The sequence below is a fragment of the Zingiber officinale genome, chromosome 5B (assembly GCF_018446385.1).
Source record: "Zingiber officinale cultivar Zhangliang chromosome 5B, Zo_v1.1, whole genome shotgun sequence".
Taxonomy (NCBI): domain Eukaryota; kingdom Viridiplantae; phylum Streptophyta; class Magnoliopsida; order Zingiberales; family Zingiberaceae; genus Zingiber; species Zingiber officinale.
The window spans coordinates 88,126,287-88,144,362 of NC_055995.1; the positions used below are offsets into that span (position 1 = coordinate 88,126,287).

At 37.1% G+C, this 18,076-nt stretch overlaps 2 protein-coding genes across 4 annotated transcripts; one reads left to right on the forward strand and one right to left on the reverse strand.

Annotated features, from left to right (window-relative positions):
• The first annotated feature begins 960 nt into the window (after positions 1 to 960).
• Positions 961 to 4,031, forward strand: LOC121984863 (transcription factor PHYTOCHROME INTERACTING FACTOR-LIKE 13-like). 2 transcript variants are annotated; one of them, XM_042538012.1, is made up of 8 exons: positions 961 to 1,119; positions 1,617 to 1,720; positions 1,818 to 2,553; positions 2,641 to 2,748; positions 2,822 to 2,887; positions 3,021 to 3,086; positions 3,169 to 3,465; positions 3,539 to 4,031. In XM_042538012.1, exons 2-8 carry the CDS (start codon positions 1,641 to 1,643, stop codon positions 3,638 to 3,640), a joined length of 1,455 nt encoding a protein of 484 aa, XP_042393946.1. In that variant the 5' UTR covers positions 961 to 1,119; positions 1,617 to 1,640; the 3' UTR covers positions 3,641 to 4,031. The 2 variants fall into 2 exon arrangements, with proteins under 2 accessions (XP_042393946.1, XP_042393947.1); XM_042538013.1 differs by having other exon boundaries at positions 962 to 1,119; positions 2,650 to 2,748.
• Positions 4,032 to 6,716: 2,685 nt separating this feature from the next.
• On the reverse strand, positions 6,717 to 13,628 carry LOC121984864 (DEAD-box ATP-dependent RNA helicase 53-like). Of its 2 annotated transcripts, XM_042538015.1 has the most exons (8): positions 13,309 to 13,628; positions 13,042 to 13,216; positions 10,225 to 10,352; positions 9,648 to 10,056; positions 8,723 to 8,821; positions 8,383 to 8,607; positions 7,760 to 7,921; positions 6,717 to 7,463 (listed from the first exon to the last, which is right to left on the reverse strand). In XM_042538015.1, coding segments are annotated over exons 1-8 (1,335 nt in total). In that variant the 5' UTR covers positions 13,311 to 13,628; the 3' UTR covers positions 6,717 to 7,328. The 2 variants fall into 2 exon arrangements, with proteins under 2 accessions (XP_042393949.1, XP_042393948.1); XM_042538014.1 differs by having other exon boundaries at positions 13,042 to 13,628.
• Positions 13,629 to 18,076: the final 4,448 nt, after the last annotated feature.

Consider the following 18,076-nt stretch of genomic DNA (forward strand, 5'->3'; position numbering starts at 1 on the left):
ACCTAGGGAAATTGCCCCAACAGATGAGAGAGAGATTTAAAAAATTAAATTTTGGCCGCGTCAGATAGCCCACGTCGGATTTCGCTCACAGTCGCGCATAAAATGTCGCTTAGCATATATATATATATATATATGGACATCTCCAATGATCGGAGGTGACTTCGTGCATAAGAGACGACCCCGTGGGCGCGTCTCGTAACATAGGGTTTATATTTTAAGGGTTTGATTATAGTATATATATATATATCTGAGAATGTTATGGAAAAATAAAACAAAAACTAAAATTCGTGGTGGAAATATTTAGAAAAAATTACATTGATTGAGAAAGAAATAAATTGGAAAATCACAGGTTCCTTTTCGATTTTTTTAAATACAAAACAAATCTTGATGTTGATATATATATATATAATGGAAAATCAAATTGTTGAAGTTATCTTGAAGCATTAAGACAATTCTTATTTTATAATTTTTTTTAGAAAAATGAGAAAATTTATTTATTTTTTTAATATACATAAGCAAACAGTGTAGGAAAGCTATCATTTTACATTTCCTTCCCACAATAATTTTCTTATTTTTACTATAAACATATTATCAAATTTATGCGTTTCATATTAATGATTGAATGAATAGGAATATAGGATAAGGTCAATATTGTTTATCCCATTTTGTCAGTTACTGAGAAAGAATAATCCTCACTAAAACAATGTTTTCTATATAATACATGCATTACTGAAAAAAAAAATTAAATCTATATTAAAAATATTATTTAAAAAAGACCATAATGATTAAAAAAAATAATTTAGTTTTGTGTTCAGTGATTTCCTAATAATTGTCCTCTTAATTTGAAAGATATAATTAGTTTAATATAAAATGAAACTGAAATAGTAAATTAAACTTTTTAAAAATATATAATAAAAAAATTGTATTAGAACTCGTTAAAAAGGCGCAAGGCTCGAATATGCACCACGAACTGTTCATTCCGATATTCAACAGCAGAACAGCTGCGAAGAGAGAGAGAGAGGTCGAGGAGAAGGGACTTGTTCCATTTGCAGTATAAATATCACTCTTTTTTAGTGTTCTCGAGTGAAAAAACTTGGTGAAGAACTCGCAACTCACGAGGTGGATCACTGAGCTTCTTTCTCCTACCTCCTCCTTCGTTTTATTCCGAGCTCTCTGTTTCTGTCGAAGCCTTTTTTTCTTTTCTTCTTTTTTTTTTTTGGTTTAGTGGATTTTGATTACTTGAACTTTTTCATGAGGTTTTTGTTTGTATTCTTGCTGCAAAAAAGAGTTTTTTTCATTATAAAATTCTGAAATTTGAGCTTTTTTGAGTGTGTATTCAGTTTTCTTGATGGTGTTTCTTCCTGTTCGATTAGTTGGTTTATATCATGCTTTATCTCGAGCGAATTTAGGATTTTTTTTTTTTTTTCCCTCCCGTGATTGATGAGTTTGGCTTCTCAAAATCCTCACTTGGTGATAACTTTTTTGCTTAGGGTTTATATATTTCAGTCAATTAGGGGATCTTCACTTTTCCTCTCTGACAAATCTGAGCTCTGTCCTCTGTAGAACCCTAGTTTTATGTTCCTCTTCGCATTCTGATTTCTTTTGTTGTGTTTTAGTGTGAAGTTAACACTATCCAAACAATGAACCGATATGTACCTAATTGGGCAATGGAAGATGACTCTGGTTGCTTCACAGATCTCTATCCCACGAAAACAATGGGGTCAGATTATGCCCTCTTCAATTCCTATCCCAAGTTTTTCAGACTCAAGTTTTAGTCCATGGATTTCTAATCTAGGGTTCTTCTTCCATTCTTGCAGATTGGACAATGAGCTGGTGGAGCTCTTGTGGAGAAATGGACATGTTGTGATGCACAGTCAAACTCACCGGCGTGCCACTGCCAACAACAAGACTGATCAGTTTCAGAAACAAGAGCCATCTATTGGCAACTCCAGTAGCTCGATTCAAGAAGCTGAAACCTTGCCATGGTTCCAGTATCCCCTCGATGATCTGTTCGAGAGGGAGCTGTACTCCGAGTTCTTTGAGAACATAGACACTGATGAGATGAACAAGGACTTGATTGCAGAAGAGGAGTGCCATAATGGCTTCACACCATGTGCTCTGAAGCAGTCCACTATTCCTAGCTCGCAAGAACAACACACCATGCCCCTTCCCACATTGCATTGCTTGAGTTCTACACCGCAGTCTTCATGCTTGGACAATGGTGGTCGTCCTCCGCTCAAGGTAGCCGCTGCAGAGTCTACGAGGATAACTACTGGATCGAGCATCTGCGGAAGCAATCAAATTCGAGCCTACACTGATCCAGCCAATTCTTTAAACAATGATGAAGCTAGAAATGTCACAGGATCATTGAGAGAGGACAGTGAGATGAGATTACCATTGAAGAGAACTCGCTCAAAGGTGCCCGAGGGCACTGTAACTTCATCGTCGGGTGGTTCTGGCTGTAGTTATGGAAGAGCAGGACAGCCAAATGCGAGTGGCCAAAGCCACAAGAGGAAGGCAAGAGAGGTGGAATATTCTGGGTGTCAAAGTGAGGTATTCTTTTAAGAATTGAATCGATTGTAATTTCTTCTATTAAGTTTTCCTTAGTTCCAATGAATTGGATGATGTTTAAGATTGTAGAACTTGCAGGAAGCCGAGTATGATTCGATCAAGGCAAACAAATCAGCTCAGAGACCGACATCTAAACGCAGAACTCGTGCTGCTGAAGTCCACAATCTCTCTGAGAGAGTAAGATGAGTCAATTATTCTCAGGGCATGCTCATTTTCATCTCGGTCCTTATGAAGTTGTTAAATTGTGTAGAAAAGAAGAGATAGGATTAACGAAAAAATGAAGGCTCTACAGGAACTCATACCTCATTGCAACAAGGTAAGTAATCAATATTTCGTAAATCTAATTCACTGATCAATGCATCACAAATCAAGTCTAAATTATATTTTGTTGCATACCAAACAAATGGATAAGTGTTAATGCTTCCAATATATGTAATTCATAATCTCAGACAGATAAAGCCTCAATGCTTGATGAGGCAATTGAGTACCTGAAGTCACTTCAACTACAAGTTCAGGTTTGATATTTCCATACTTTTGGCATTCTTTGTTCAACATATTATAGATCATAACGTGAATGTATCATTAATCGTGCATCAGATGATGTGGATGGGAAGTGGAATGGCATCGATGATGTTACCCGGTGTCCAACAATACATTTCAGGCATTGGAATGGGAATAGGCCATGTTTCAATGCCTACTATTCCTAGTACAGTTCAACTACCAAGAGTTTCAATCGCTAACCAATCAGTCAACCCAACTTTCAGCTCAAGCCAGACCACAACATTCCCCTCCCTGGCCACAAGTTCAGTAAATTGTTCGAATCAGCTGCAGAATAATCGTGTTCCTGAATTGTATGGCAGATATCTTAGCATGCATATGGTGCCTCCACATCAGGTTTCTAGCTTAACTGTGCTCTAAATATCCTTCTTTTCATGTGTGGATTTCTCAAAAACGTCGATCTATACAGGCGATGAACTTTTGTACATATGGATCTCACTTATTGCAGCAGAATCAGTCGGCAATGACACCTAATAGCAGTCCCCTAACTAAAGCTGTAGGGAAACAATAAATCCAGTAAATTGGACTCGCGATCAATGTCTCCCGGCACAAGTCCAATCAATGAAGGATGATTTGATGATATCCATCACATGCTAATCTTTGCACAACTTGATCAACCCGATTCTGTAATTAAGTTTGAAGTCGGAAGACTGCAAGTGATCACTGATATACCGACTTGTCCCTGGAAGCCTTCGTCTTTAATTTGAGCTACAAACTCAAAACAAATCGATGCAATGCATTCATGATTCTATTGTGTAGAGAATCGACATCAATACTGATTTTTTGTTTTCCACAAAATAATTGCCACTCTACTCTTGTTGATTGCGGAAAACACTGCAGCAGCTGTATTTTTGTACATTCTTCTTATGGAAATATACTCTTTGGTACAGCGAAAGCGGCAATGAGATGTTGTGCAGTATCAATTTTTCATCTCGTCGGTCTCTTTGTCATTAGTCAGGGCTTTAACTGAAACTAAAACTTGTTTCTACGCAGATTGTTGCATTAATATTCATTGAGGTGAATATGTAAGACAAGTTACCTTATCCATAGGCACTTGTACTCCTACTCAACCATTGCAGAGGCAGAATCATTGAAACAGAAACCTATTTTTAGCAATTTACAGAATGTTATCGTCTGCAAGAAAGCATTTTCTTTAGGAGAAGTTGGGAGCTGTCTGCTGTTGAGTGACCAATTGCAGAAAATGCTTCTGAAAAAGTATTTGAATATTGCATTATTTGATGTGAAATCTTTGGGTGAAAGGATTTAGGAGAAGAAAACTTAGGACGAGATCTGGAAGTGCATCATCTACTGTTCGACACTAAGACATTCTTAACCGCGTGACCGTTCTTCCATTTTTTTTTTATAATAATTTCACTAAATCGTTAGGTTTGAACTAGCTTTAAGTTCGATAAATACTTGAATAAACAAATTTCAACTCATTTATATCACTAACATGGGGCATTCTCCTTCTCGAATATAAAGTCCACAACTTTTACATCGACTATACTCATCTTTCAATACCATGTGCCCTCATTCTTCAAAATTAAATCCACCGCCTTCGTGGAGAACTCCGCGAAAGAGACTCACACCTAAGTTTTGTTCCAAGTAGGATCCCAGCCCAAGGTCACACACGCAATCGACAAATGTAGGAAGGAGATCGAGCCGCTGGCTTAGCGGTGTCCCACCGAGAATCCCACCATTGAATACTCGACCTAAATCATTGCACCACCCCCTCTTCAATCCAGAAATGGGGCAGCAGACAGCTCCTCTCCCCTTGTTTTCTTCTCCTTTACTTGATGTTGCAAGCTTGAGACTGACTGATGCTCGCCGCTGCGCCGCAGGGCCCTCCCAAAGAATTAATAAGACATGGCCACAGCTCATGTCTTAATCATATCCCTTGAGCTCCAACTCTATCCTCAATTTAGATCCTTGTGATCCAATTGGTCCTCCTCAGATTTTGTTTCCTGATTTTGTTTCTCTTACTTGTTCGTTTATCGCTTTAATCTCTTGTAACTTTACTCACTTATAATATATATATTTATATACGGCAAACCTTCATTGTCTTATGTATTAATCTAATCCTAGTCTTAGATTCTACTGGGATTAAAGTAATGCATGCAGATGGTATATACTTAAGGAATATACTGCCATAACAGGTTTCATTAATCATTACGCCGTAGCTTTCTTTTCATTGATATCCATCTATATCGTCTCTTAGAAGATATTTATTTTATGCATTTATATTTAATAAAACGTTCAAATATGAAGGTGATTCGCGCCCTACATAAACTTTTCGCTAGTGTTATATATATATATATATATATATATATATATATATAAAATAATTAATTAATAAAATTATTTTATGGCATTATTAGATATTGTTGAATGTTGCTTTATGGGTGCTGCAAATGAGAAGCCGGCATGGAGAGCCCACATTCCATTAGGGTTCTATTAGTGTCATGCAATCATCGACCGTCTCCTCTATCCTCAAATATAAAATATGCACGGTCGGTCGATATTATCGGATTCCACATAAATAAAATATACACGTTCCGCATGAGTATCGAATTGATTAGAATGTGATAGTCTTATTGTCATAGAGTAAGATCAACTTTGGATGGGCACATACTTTAGAAAAAAAAAAAATAAATCCTTCTCACTTCTTAATCAGTTATAAATTTTTTTCATATAATTTAAAAACAGACTACGAGAAATACGGACTGTAATTATCTTTTAGTGTAATAAATAAAATATGCACATTCCTCACCTGATCATCTGATCATGACAGCCGTGCACACATATATAATAATAAGCAACAGAAAGATAACTCAAGTAAAGATAAAAGAGCAAAAATTAAAATGGTCCCAAATTAATAGTTAACGTTTGTTTTTTTAATAAAACAATTCCTCTTATAATTTTATTTCAAAATTACTCTTAAATTCAACATTATTATAGAAACTAGCATATAACTTTTACAATGGGTAATAATTACCAACTAATTTCTACAGATTTTAAAATTTAACTAGTAGTTGTTACACATGATAGAAATTACATGCTAATTTTTTGATTAAATTATGTTTAGTTAAAATGTAAAGTCCTATTGTTTAATTTACTCGTTCAAATATTATTTTAATTAAATTATCATTAAAAAAAATCATTAGGGAAGAAGTTAACTAACTTCTACATATTATAAAAACTAACAACTAATTTTTATATGTCAGAAATTATCAATTAACATTTGATCAAATAACGTTCATTTAAAATATAATATGGATCATGAAATTTTAATTATCTATTTTACTTGTTGAAATATTATTTTAATTAAATTGTTATATAAAATCACTATAATAAAAATGTTGTAAAAACTAGATGTACATAATCAAATGATCAAATAATATACGAAAATTTTAAACAAATCACTTTAAATGAAATATCCATTTAACTTTAATCATAAATGAAACACCCATCTAACTAAAAACAAATAATAGACGCTGATAAAATTAATTGAATAAAAAAGTGATTGAGAGGACGACAATAATTATCTAATTATGGTTAAGTCATTTCGGATATATAATTCGCATGAATTTATTTGAAATTTTTAATTTATTTTAAATTATAATTAAATTATAAATGTTCAATCCAACTAAGTCCAATCAAACCCAAGTCAGATCAATATAACAAGTGCATGTTTCCCTAACACACATGCAGTTCAGTTTTAGACCAGTTTCGGTTTAGCTCATGACTTGAGTCGAGCAAACTCCACCCATCTTTCGAACCATCAGATTAGCCAGCCTACTGCAGCATTGTCGCTACCTTCATGACTCGGGTTGCATATCGAAAGATTATCGGTACTTTCATCTGGAATTAGTTACCAGTGTTATAGATGATCTCAAAACCTGGATCCATCACCTAATCTGAACTCATATATGACCTTCCAAGCCGGTCGCCGTCACCAAAGCCAGACCCAGAATCACTGACCCAGCCTGAACCAGAGTTTCGGGAGCCACCAGAACAGCCAGAGCCGGAACCACCAAAGTTCCTGAAATTGCTAGAGCATCCTGAACCATCATAATTACTAAAAGCTGGAATCATCGAGCCGCCCTGAACATGAACTACCTGATCATCGACCAAAACTGGAACCACCAAACCTACTTGGTGAACCTGAATCTTACCCACCAAAGGAACTAAATCCAGAATCAGAGCCTTAAAACCTGTCCATTACTACCAAAACCAGAGCCACACATTCGGCCACTTCCATGAGAATCGAAACGACCGCCACCCGGGACATTAGACATGTCTTCTCCTCTGCCCTCAACTGTAATCTTTGGGAGCTGAAGATTAAAATGAAGATTATTTTCATTTTCTACTCATAAAGAGAGCTGATACCAGTTCATACACACTAAGCAGAAATACTAAATAAAAAAAAAATGAATTGGTAGCATCTTTGCTACCAATTCATTAAGTTTTTATTGTTCCATACAAGCAATTCTATTAACCAACATTTTTTTTTATTGTTCCAGGATTTCCCTTTCTAAATTCTGATTTTTGAAGGAATTAGATATTACTCATTAACAGACACAAAAGCAAATTATAATATTTGAGGCAGGAAAACTCACAAGTAATTTACCTCAATAAACCTGCATCCTAACTCTCTTTCAATGCCTCTAACAAGACGATTTTGCTCATTCGAATGAATGAGAATTGCACTTGCCTTTTTGCCTGCTCGTACAGTTCGACCAGATCTATGAACAAATAGCTCAGAAGTGTTTGGAACCTCGTAATGTATCACCTGGCCAAAGAAGGAAGTAATGGTTGATAAAAATCCTATTGAAATATTCCATAAAAGGAAAAATAAAACAACAAAAATCCTAAGAGTCATAAAGAATGAAAGCTCGGAAAAAGATCAAATCATAGGTTTACATCGAGTAATGTCAGGGCTATTAAGTCAGCATAATTATTGCTTATACACCAAAACATATTTCCGACATGCCATCACATAATTATTTGAGTAAATGATAGAAGCAAGAAAGATTGTGATCACAATCAACTAAGAGTTAGCAATCAAAGTATGACATCTATGTAGAGGCTCAACCTACTAGCAACCCTACCCGTAGATGAATTTTCACCCGAGAATGTAATATGTAAACTAGATGCACATTTGAAAGTTTTTCAAGAAGTTAGGTTCAGAACAGTTGCTATGATGCATTAGCAAGCCACTAGAGTAACAAGTGAAGAAGGAAAGATGTGGACCAGGTCAACATTTGGAATATCCGAACCACGAGCGGCAACATCAGTAGCTATTAAAATATTAAAGCGACCATCACGAAATCCAGCAAGTGTCTTTTCCCTCTGATTTTGTGCAATGTCACCATGGAGGGCCTCACATCTAAAGCTCCGACCCATAGAATAAGCTAACCTATCTGCATCACGTTTTGTTTGAGTGAATACTATGCATTTACCTCCTTTAGCATGTTCCTACAAGGAAATCAAAATGATGTTAGTTACAACTATATCAATTGAACTGACATGGTTCAATAAGTAACTAAATTTTAAAGTGTTGACTGTGTTACCAATTTGGTGTATAACTTACTTTAATTAGTGACCTGAGAATTGATGGTTTTGTATAAGTTTCCGAGACAATAGAATAGAGTGTCATTCCTTCTGCTAACTTCTGATCAGAATCACCAACCTACAGAAGAAGATACATGCTTAAAGAATTTTCTAGATAAATGAAAAGGAACTAGCAAGTTAGCCAACTAATAGTGAAAGTAAAAATCCAACTCACATGAAGTATCTTTTACCCATGAAAATGCAGTAAACTAACCATGGCTATATTTGTCATAATCTCGAAGACAAAGAAGACACACACACACAGAGAGTAAACTAACCAAGGCAAAATGTCACTATAAATATGAGTTTCTCAACCACTCCCTAAAGTAAATGGAGTAACCTTGGCTTGTACCGTTTTAAATTTTGCCAATATTCAAAGTACATGACAAGATATAAAGGGTGTTGAGGTGATCTAGGATAGGAAGGTTTATTTTCATAAAAAAATAAATAAATAAATTTTTTTTTTAAAAAAAAACCATCAAATGACATAGAGATTGTTCAACAGAAATCTACTATCAACATGCCTCCAGTACCAACAGAAAATAAACTTGTATAAACAATTAGAATAAAGGCGATGACCATGCAAAAGAAGATGCAAAATTTTGATACACCTATTCAAGTATTCATGCTAGTCCAATAAAAATGAAAATGAACATTGATGCTCCATCAAACAAAGTCAAACAAAACACTAAAAATAATACAGTATTGAAATATGAGTTGGACTTGCAAGGTCAATGCTAACTGAATTATTTAGAAACTTTTGTGTAAGTTTCCTAATCCAAGCTGGCATAGTTGCAGAGAACATCACTAGTCCAAGAAAAAAGAATATGAACATTGATACTCCATCAAACAAAGTCAAACAAACACTAAAAATAATACAGTATTGAAATATGAGTTGGACTTACAAGGTCAATGCTAACTGGATTATTTAGAAACTTTTGTGTAAGTTTCCTAATCCAAGCTGGCATAGTTGCAGAGAACATCAGAGTTTGATGTTTTGGAGGCATCTTTTCCAAAATTCTCTCAACATCTTCAGCAAATCCAACATTAAGCATTTGATCAGCTTCATCAAGGACAACAAATTGAATCTCGGATAAATTCAAGGCGCCTCTATTCAGCAAATCAATAATCCGGCCAGGAGTCCCAACTACAGCATCAACGCCATAATCAAGTGCCTTCATTTGTTGGTTTATTGGAGAGCCACCATAGAGACATAGTGTGCCCAAAGTGGAGGATTCTCTAAACTCCTTCTCAACTTGTCGTGCAAGTTCTCTGGTTGGTGCCAGCATTATTGCCAAAGGGTTTCTTCCACGACTATACAAAAGAACAAGGTATGACAATTACTAGTCTGTAAAAATTACTGAAAACACAATTTTGTGACAGAATTGGATACGACAAAACATATGTATATAGATATACATATATGTACACTCAAGACCATGTATATATCGAGAAATATCGACATCTGGATAATGAACTAACCCATGTTTGGCCTGAAAATGTAAAATTTTATCCATGATCGGAATTCCAAAAGCAAGAGTTTTCCCTGTGCCTGTTCTTGCGCGACCGATCATATCTCTCCCTTGCATTACAGGTTCAAGAACAGCTCTCTAATTAAATATCCCAAAAAAGAACACTGTGATGTAACGTAAGAACACAGTTAGATTTATACTGCTACTAGAAAATGAAATCAAAAGTGATGGAAAACATTGATTAACAAATGTCAAGAAAAAATAAGTTGAGAATTTATGCATTATTGATACGAACCCCACCAACAAATGTAATGGAACCCAAGGCAACGATGGATAGAACCCCATGAACTAGAAGATAAGTGAGTCTTGACCCGTCACCAAGAACCGGCACGAAACAAGTCTACGAAGGAAAAAAGGAAACGGCACACCCAAGGGTGATAAGCTTCGATGGGTTGAACGCCACGAGAGTAAACTCGATAAATTCATAAATTCTTTCAAGAACTAAGAGAGCACACAAATCTCACCAAAACCAAGTTCTTTCTCATATTCAGATTTACCTCCCTTATATAATGGGAGTGAACAAGGAAGAGTACAAAATGTATGTAAACAAGTAATGTCCCATGTTGCATGCCTCATGCAAGCAATCTAGGAACTTAAAACAAAATGAATGCATGCAACAATTAAAGTCCCAATGCTACATGCCTCATGCAAGCAATCTAGGAACCCAAAACAAAAAAAATACATGCAACATTTAGGGCATCTCCAATGCAAGGTTCATGAGAGGTTTGTAAAATTAAAAAAGCTGAATAAAAAGTTTTGAATCATTATAAAGGTGAGGTTTGAGGTTTGTAGTTTAAGAGCAGTAGTGAAAACACAAACCTGCTCTTTTGTGTTAAATTTGATGCAATATGCATGAAGCCATGCAACTCATGCTATGACATGGATCATAAGAAAGCTCATTTAGAGCTTTAACCATTGAAGATATTTCAATGAGCTTTCATATTGTTGTTGATGTGGCATATTGAGATCTTGAAAAAAACTCATTTAGAGTTTTAACTATTGGAGATGCCCTTAGAGTACCAATGCCGCATGCAAGCAATTAACAACTTAAGGACTCAAAATACTTAAGAGCATCTCCAATGCAAGCTTTGTCAAAGGTTTGTAAAATTTAAAAACCTCATTAAAAAAGCTTTTATGATTGTGTAGGTGAGGTTTGGGGTTTTTAATTCAAGAGCAGAATTAAGTTTCCAAACCTGCTTTTTCTCTTGAAGGTGGAGCCAATAATTAATGTACATGATTGACCCTTTTTAAATAATTTAAAAATAAATTATTTGATGAGCTAATTATAATGTTTCAATTTATAAATAATTAGTAATAATTAAAATTATATTTTTTTCTTTTAAAAATAAATATATTTGAGATAAGTTAAAAAAAATATACAAATGACTATAATTAAATTACATTTATAAAATAATTAAATATTAAATAAAATGATAAATTATATTAAATTAAAAATTAAAAATTAATTAATTTATTAATTGTTAATTATAAATAAATTAAATTAAAGATTATAATTAATTAAAATATCAAATGAAAACTATATAAAGATATTAAATGAAAAAATTGTATGTAGGTTTTTTTTTTAATTGTGAAGAGAATAGTAGATTTGTATTGAAATTGATGTAATATCCATGGAGCCATGCAATTACATGTGGAGAGAATTAAAAAAAAAAAAGCTCATTCAAAGCTTTAACGATTGAGAATATTTCAATGAGTTTTTATAATGTTGATGTGGCATGTTAGAATTCTAAAAAAAGCTCATTCAAAGTTTTAACGATTGGAGATGCCCTAAGTCTTCATGCATGAACAAGTTCCCATACTTATTAGCATTCTTCCGTTATGCATGGTTGAGTCATGGATGGATGCGCCTGATTACGTGGATTAGGCCATGACCAACACTTGGGATTATCCTGGTCTCTCCTTGCGCATAATCAGCCCAATGTTCTTTGATTAGCCCATTTAGCGTTTCCTTGAAACGCTTTGCCCGAAGTCTTGTAATTAGGCCTTCCGGAAGTGATAAATGATCTCCCATAGCTTCGGCCCTTGGGCATACATTAATTTTAATTTGTGATATCACAAGTATTCTATCAAATATTATGATATTTTGCATCTTCCAGGTGATCACTGCTAACAAGCTCTCCCTGCAAGAGAATTCAAAGCAGCAGGGCACACACACACATGAAATTCTCTAGACTATTTTGCAAGGGGTGTATAAATATATATATGTATATACACACACACATACTAAATTAATATGCGGATGAAATGTTGAAGCCCAACTCCTTAGAAGTTATATGAATAAGAATAGCAAGCAGTAGCATGATCCACAAAGGAACATTATGCTTGAAAAACCAAGTGCATCTTCAAGATGATTAAATAAAATGTGAATTTAAACAACCGTAAACACACAGAAACAGCCAATTGCTTGATTGAATGAGAACTTGAGCCAAACGAAGAATAACGTATCAGAAAATGATGCTTGAACACCTAGCAATTCTCTATCTCCACTTTATAAATCAATTTAGAAACTAACGTATTTTGCTAATTTAGGTTGTTTCTCATAAGTCAGGGAGCTGAACTGACTTATGAGAACGTATTTCAAGTCAGTTAGTTATGTGCTATTCCAGCCGACCGTGACCAACCATAGTCAAGATACTAGTTATGACGAAACACAAAAGTTTGCAAAACAAATGTCCTCGACAAATGCAAAATGTTAGCCTGAAGAAAAATAGACCAAAATGAAATTTTGAATAAGAACACTTGATACCTGTATAGGAAAAAGTTTCGTGATTCCCCTTTTTCCAAGCCGAGCCACGATATCCTTCGAAATTCCCAGTTTATCGATCTCTAGCCCCTCCTCGCCACTCTTAAAATCCTCTTTATCTTTCTCCTCTTCATAATAATCATCAAAGGCGTACTCAGCAGAGGCGACATCAATAGCCCTGAAACCCACCGGAGATGCCGAATACTCCCTACGGATGAGACCACAAAAAACAAAATTTTGATTCCCATCAGCCCCAAATAAGCGTCTTACATCACCAGCAGCCAATGCCAAGGCAGGTTCCGAAGTTATCACCGGCGGGAGGCGACACGACGCCGAGACGGCAGCCAAAATGGACCTACGGAAGAAGAAGCTCATCGCAAAGCTAACACGGCGGCGACACTAGGGTTTCGATCGTCAGAGGAGTCTTCCGGGGACCAAAAAAACGCCTCACTCGGAGCGATGCGCAAGCCAAACTAACTGATATTTATACATCCCATGGTTAAATATCAACTATCTGATTCCCTTCGCCAAACAGGAATTTACGCTTTCCCATTCATCAACAGCACGGGCCATACTGATCCCATCCAATCCAAAACGAACTCTAATTTCAAGAGAACAACCTTCATTTATAATTTTACAACTGTTTCTTCCGTTTTTATCGAACCGGGTAGATAAAATATTAAAATTATTAAATCATGTAGGATAATTTTAAAATAATTAAATTATTTATTTATTTATTTTATTTTATTTCTATCAGTCAATTTACAGTTGAATTAATTTTTTATTTAAAAATCAGTCGACTAATATATTTTTATCCGTCGAATTAATTTATCTTCCGTGTCGAAATATTAACATTTTAAATTTTATTTATTCATCAAAATTGATTTTGAGAAAAATAAATTGATAGATCAAATGATCTCAGATTGATATAAAACTAGTTTCTATATATTCGGCTAGTTCTCTTAATTATATCGATACCCTCAAATATTAATTTGACTCAATATATTAAAAACAATGATTTTTAAACTTAAATTAAAATTTTCAAATATATTCATATTCAAAAAATTACTACTCTTAATATATTGGGTCAAAATGGTATTTGAGAGCATGGATATAATCAAGAGAATTAAATAAACACATAAGAACTGGTTTCATGTCAATCCGAGACTGTTTATTCTATCAGTCAATTTTTGGCAAAATCGACTGATAGATCAAACGGTTATGGTCGATTTGCAGCTAGAGGGAGGGTGAATAGCTCGTCGCACTTCGGTTGCTTGCTTTGATGATGTTATTGCAGCGGAAAACACTCAAGCAACTCTCACGACGCTAACACAAAGGATTTACTTGGTATCCACCTCAAGAAGAGGTGACTAATCTAAGGATCCACACACACTGCACTCTCCACTAAGAAAAACACTCCTCGGTAACGCGGAGAAGCTTTGTACAACCTCTCAATATAACAAGAAGAAACGAAGAAGCAAATACAAAGAAAATCTTATAAGATTTTACACAAATGAAACCCTAGTTAGCTTCTTCTCCTTGTGTGGAACGCCTCTTGACTTTGGAAGTACAACAACACTTTGCTCCAAGAAGCTTCACGAACTAGCGAGAACCTGTGAGAAAAGATCGCAAGAAGTGGAGAGACAAGAGCTACAAGTCGTTGCAAGGAAGACTGTTGGGATCTTAGATGGCTAGAGGGGGGGGGGGATGAATAGCCTCTTTGAAAACTTAAACACAATCTTTCTTAAAGAAAAACTTGTTAGCACAGCGGAAGTAGAAAACTAAAACGAAGGAAGAAAAACACACACAGCAGACACAAGGATATACAAGGTTCGGGGATAACTTGCCCTTACTCCTCGGCGTGTCCGTAAGGAGGACGACTCCTTGATCTTTCGGTAGATCACACCCCGGACAAAATCCGGCTAAAGATGTCTCCTTCTCGGTGGAGCAACCTCTCAACAGAGTCTCAGTTGATTATAGAATTAAGCACAAGACTTACAATGGCTGAGAAGAATAATCAGATGAGCTTACAGCCACGCAGAGAAAAAACAGAGCAGAGAGCGCACAACGACCTTCTTAGCAAGGAGCTCACAGCTTCACCAACTTGCTTTCTCAAAGGATTGATCGAAAAGAAAACAGAGAATACAGTTACTTTTCTGAACCTCTCTTCTTCCTTCTTATGTCTCTCTGCTTTACTGGCTCGAATCACCGCCGCCTGCAGAATCGCTGCTGCCAACAAGGCGTAGCCAATCACCTCTCCTCCTCATCTGGTTCTCTGAACCCATGCCAATGGAAATCACTGGCGTCTCTGGATACGAACCAATAAGTAGAGGTCAAACTGAGCGCAGCCCAATCGCAATCAGATTCGCCAGTGAACGTTGATGCCTCAAATGCATCTGTTGCAGCAAATCACAGTGAAAAGAGCACTTGTCTTCTTCTCTTAATGAAGCTTAATTTGAATTCAACCATGAGAGTGTGACCTGCAACCTGCAAGCTAAAAAGACTCACAGCAGATGGTTAAAAACAGATGGGTGAAAACAAATACGGCAATCAGAAAAAGTGCATGCAAAACAAACAATACCGTGGGTCGGTCTGCAGACCGATCCACGCTTTCTGGATCATCGCTGATCGGTCTGGCAGACCGATCAGGAACTAATCTGATCGGTCCCCAGACCGATCAGATGTCGCTCTTTCCAAATGCGCACAGCTTCTGATCGGTCTGCGGACCGATCAGGCACTAATCTGATCGGTCCCGAGACCGATCAGATGTCGCTCTTCCCAAGCGCTTACAGCCTCCTGATCGGTCTCCAGACCGATCAGTAAAATCACAGTAGACTACTGATCGATTTCTGATCGGTCTGCAGACCGATCAGTAATCGCTCAGTAGCCACTGATCGATTCCTGATCGGTCGCCAGACCGATCAGGTGTCCAAGGTTTCACTGGATCGGTCTGCCGACCGATCCAGCTTCTTGACTCAGTCCGGGTCGAGCCCTCTCTGACCTAGTCCGGAGAAACGAGCTCCCTAGCCCTCTCCGACTTCATCTGGTCCTAGAGAACGAGCTACCGAGCCCTCTCTGACTTCGCATGCCAAGCTTCCTTCTTGGACTTTTCAACACCAGATGTCCGATCACCCTTGATCCATCTGGATTTTCCCTTGCCTGGCTTCACTCACCAGGACTTGCACCTAGCTTCACTCACTAGGGTTTTCACCTGGCTTCACTCACCAGGACTTGCACCTAGCTTCACTCACTAGGGTTTTCACCTGGCTTCACTCACCAGGATTTCCAATCTGCCTGGCTTCACTCACCAGGACTTTCCAACTGCCTAACATCCCAGTTAGGACTTTCTCAATCAGGTCAACCAAGTCAACCTAGATTAGTAATTAATCTGAGTTAAATATCTGATACAAACTTAAATCAGTGTCAACAGCAAAACAACATCCAGGTCAGACTGTATCAACAATCTCCCCCTTTTTGTTGTTTGACAACACGATTTAAGTTTAGATCAGAAATGCTCATATACCCATAATTTTTAGGGAAATCAGGATCCTCCCCCTAAGACGGATATACCTTAGTTATCTTCTCCCCCTTTTTCATATTGACTCGATGAAGTCAATTCATCACTAAACTTAACTTAGTCGAATAGGTGCGAATTAGGTAAGAGGATTCAAAAAGACTCAAAGTCATCCTCTCCCCTAAAATCAACCTTTCATTCATTTCTAAACTTAGATATCCTCTCCCCCTTTGTCAAACACCGAAAAGGTGTGAATGGGGTGATAAGACTCAAAAGACTTCCCCTTAACCCATACTGTCTTTTTCTTAATGCACCTAGAATTACCTCTAAGTGTATTATGAGACAGAGATAAATGAATAAGAGACATATAAAACAAGACATATCAGTAGCATATTAAAAACCAATAAGGAGCAAGACATAAAGAAAGAAAATAAATAGCATACATAGATGAAATGAACAAGCATCCAGGTCAGACATAAAATATCCAACAAGCAGCATCCAAAAACATAGACAGTCAAAATGAATGTATCAATCAATGTCCTCAACATGAGGAACATCATCATCATCTGCGGGAGGCACGTAATCCTGAGGCGGCATGCTGGAGCTCGAAGATGGATGGCCCGAGAATCGCTGCGGAGGTGGGTAGTTGGCCATCCAGCCCAGAAGTAGCTGCTGCGTCACCAGCTGCTGACTGCGCAAGTCATCGTAGCGCTGGTCGATCCGAACACGCAGTCCATGGAGCTCAGCAGCCAGTAGCTCATCGTGTCGATCAAAGCGACTCTCCAGCTCGGCGATCTGCCAGCGCAGATCAGGATCGGCCTCTCCATCGTCAGCAGCAGGAGGAGCAGCAACAGGAGCAACCTGTCGTGGAGGTCCCCGTGGTAACTCACCTAGTGCCCTCCCATCCTTCCACCGGACGTCCCCATTTTGTCCTATGATTCCAGACTTGGAAAATGCCCGCTTCCCAAGCCTGCAATCCTGTCTGACCATCTTGATTATTCTACCCTTAGAGACATCAACCTGAAGGGTCTCGAGCCAGTCTGTAATTATATGCTCATAAGGCATATAAACAGTGTAGCCGCTCGGCTCACTATAGGAGACGATCGAAGAGTAGATGCTAGATACGATATCAAAGTCGAGACGCCGACGCAATCCATAAAGCATCAGGCAATGATATGGTCGGATCTCAGACAATGGTTTAGATGTGATAGGCAGAAGGCAGTTTGTGACAATTTTAAACAGAATGTAGTCTTGAGGAGATAATCTCAAGGCTGTAAAAGTAGGAAAGTTAACATCTAGCTCATCAAGGCCACCCGGTCTAGGGTGCCTGAAGAAATACTCATAGACGGAGTCAGGTGTGACATCAAAAGGTGAGGGTAGGGGGTCTGGTAGATCAGGAAATATCGAGAAGACATTAACGGAACACCTCCGACAATCGAGATACTCAAAGAAGGATACGAAATTGAAATCAAGAGTCCGCTTAGCAACTCTTGTTTTATAACCTGCTTCATTAGGAATCTTATG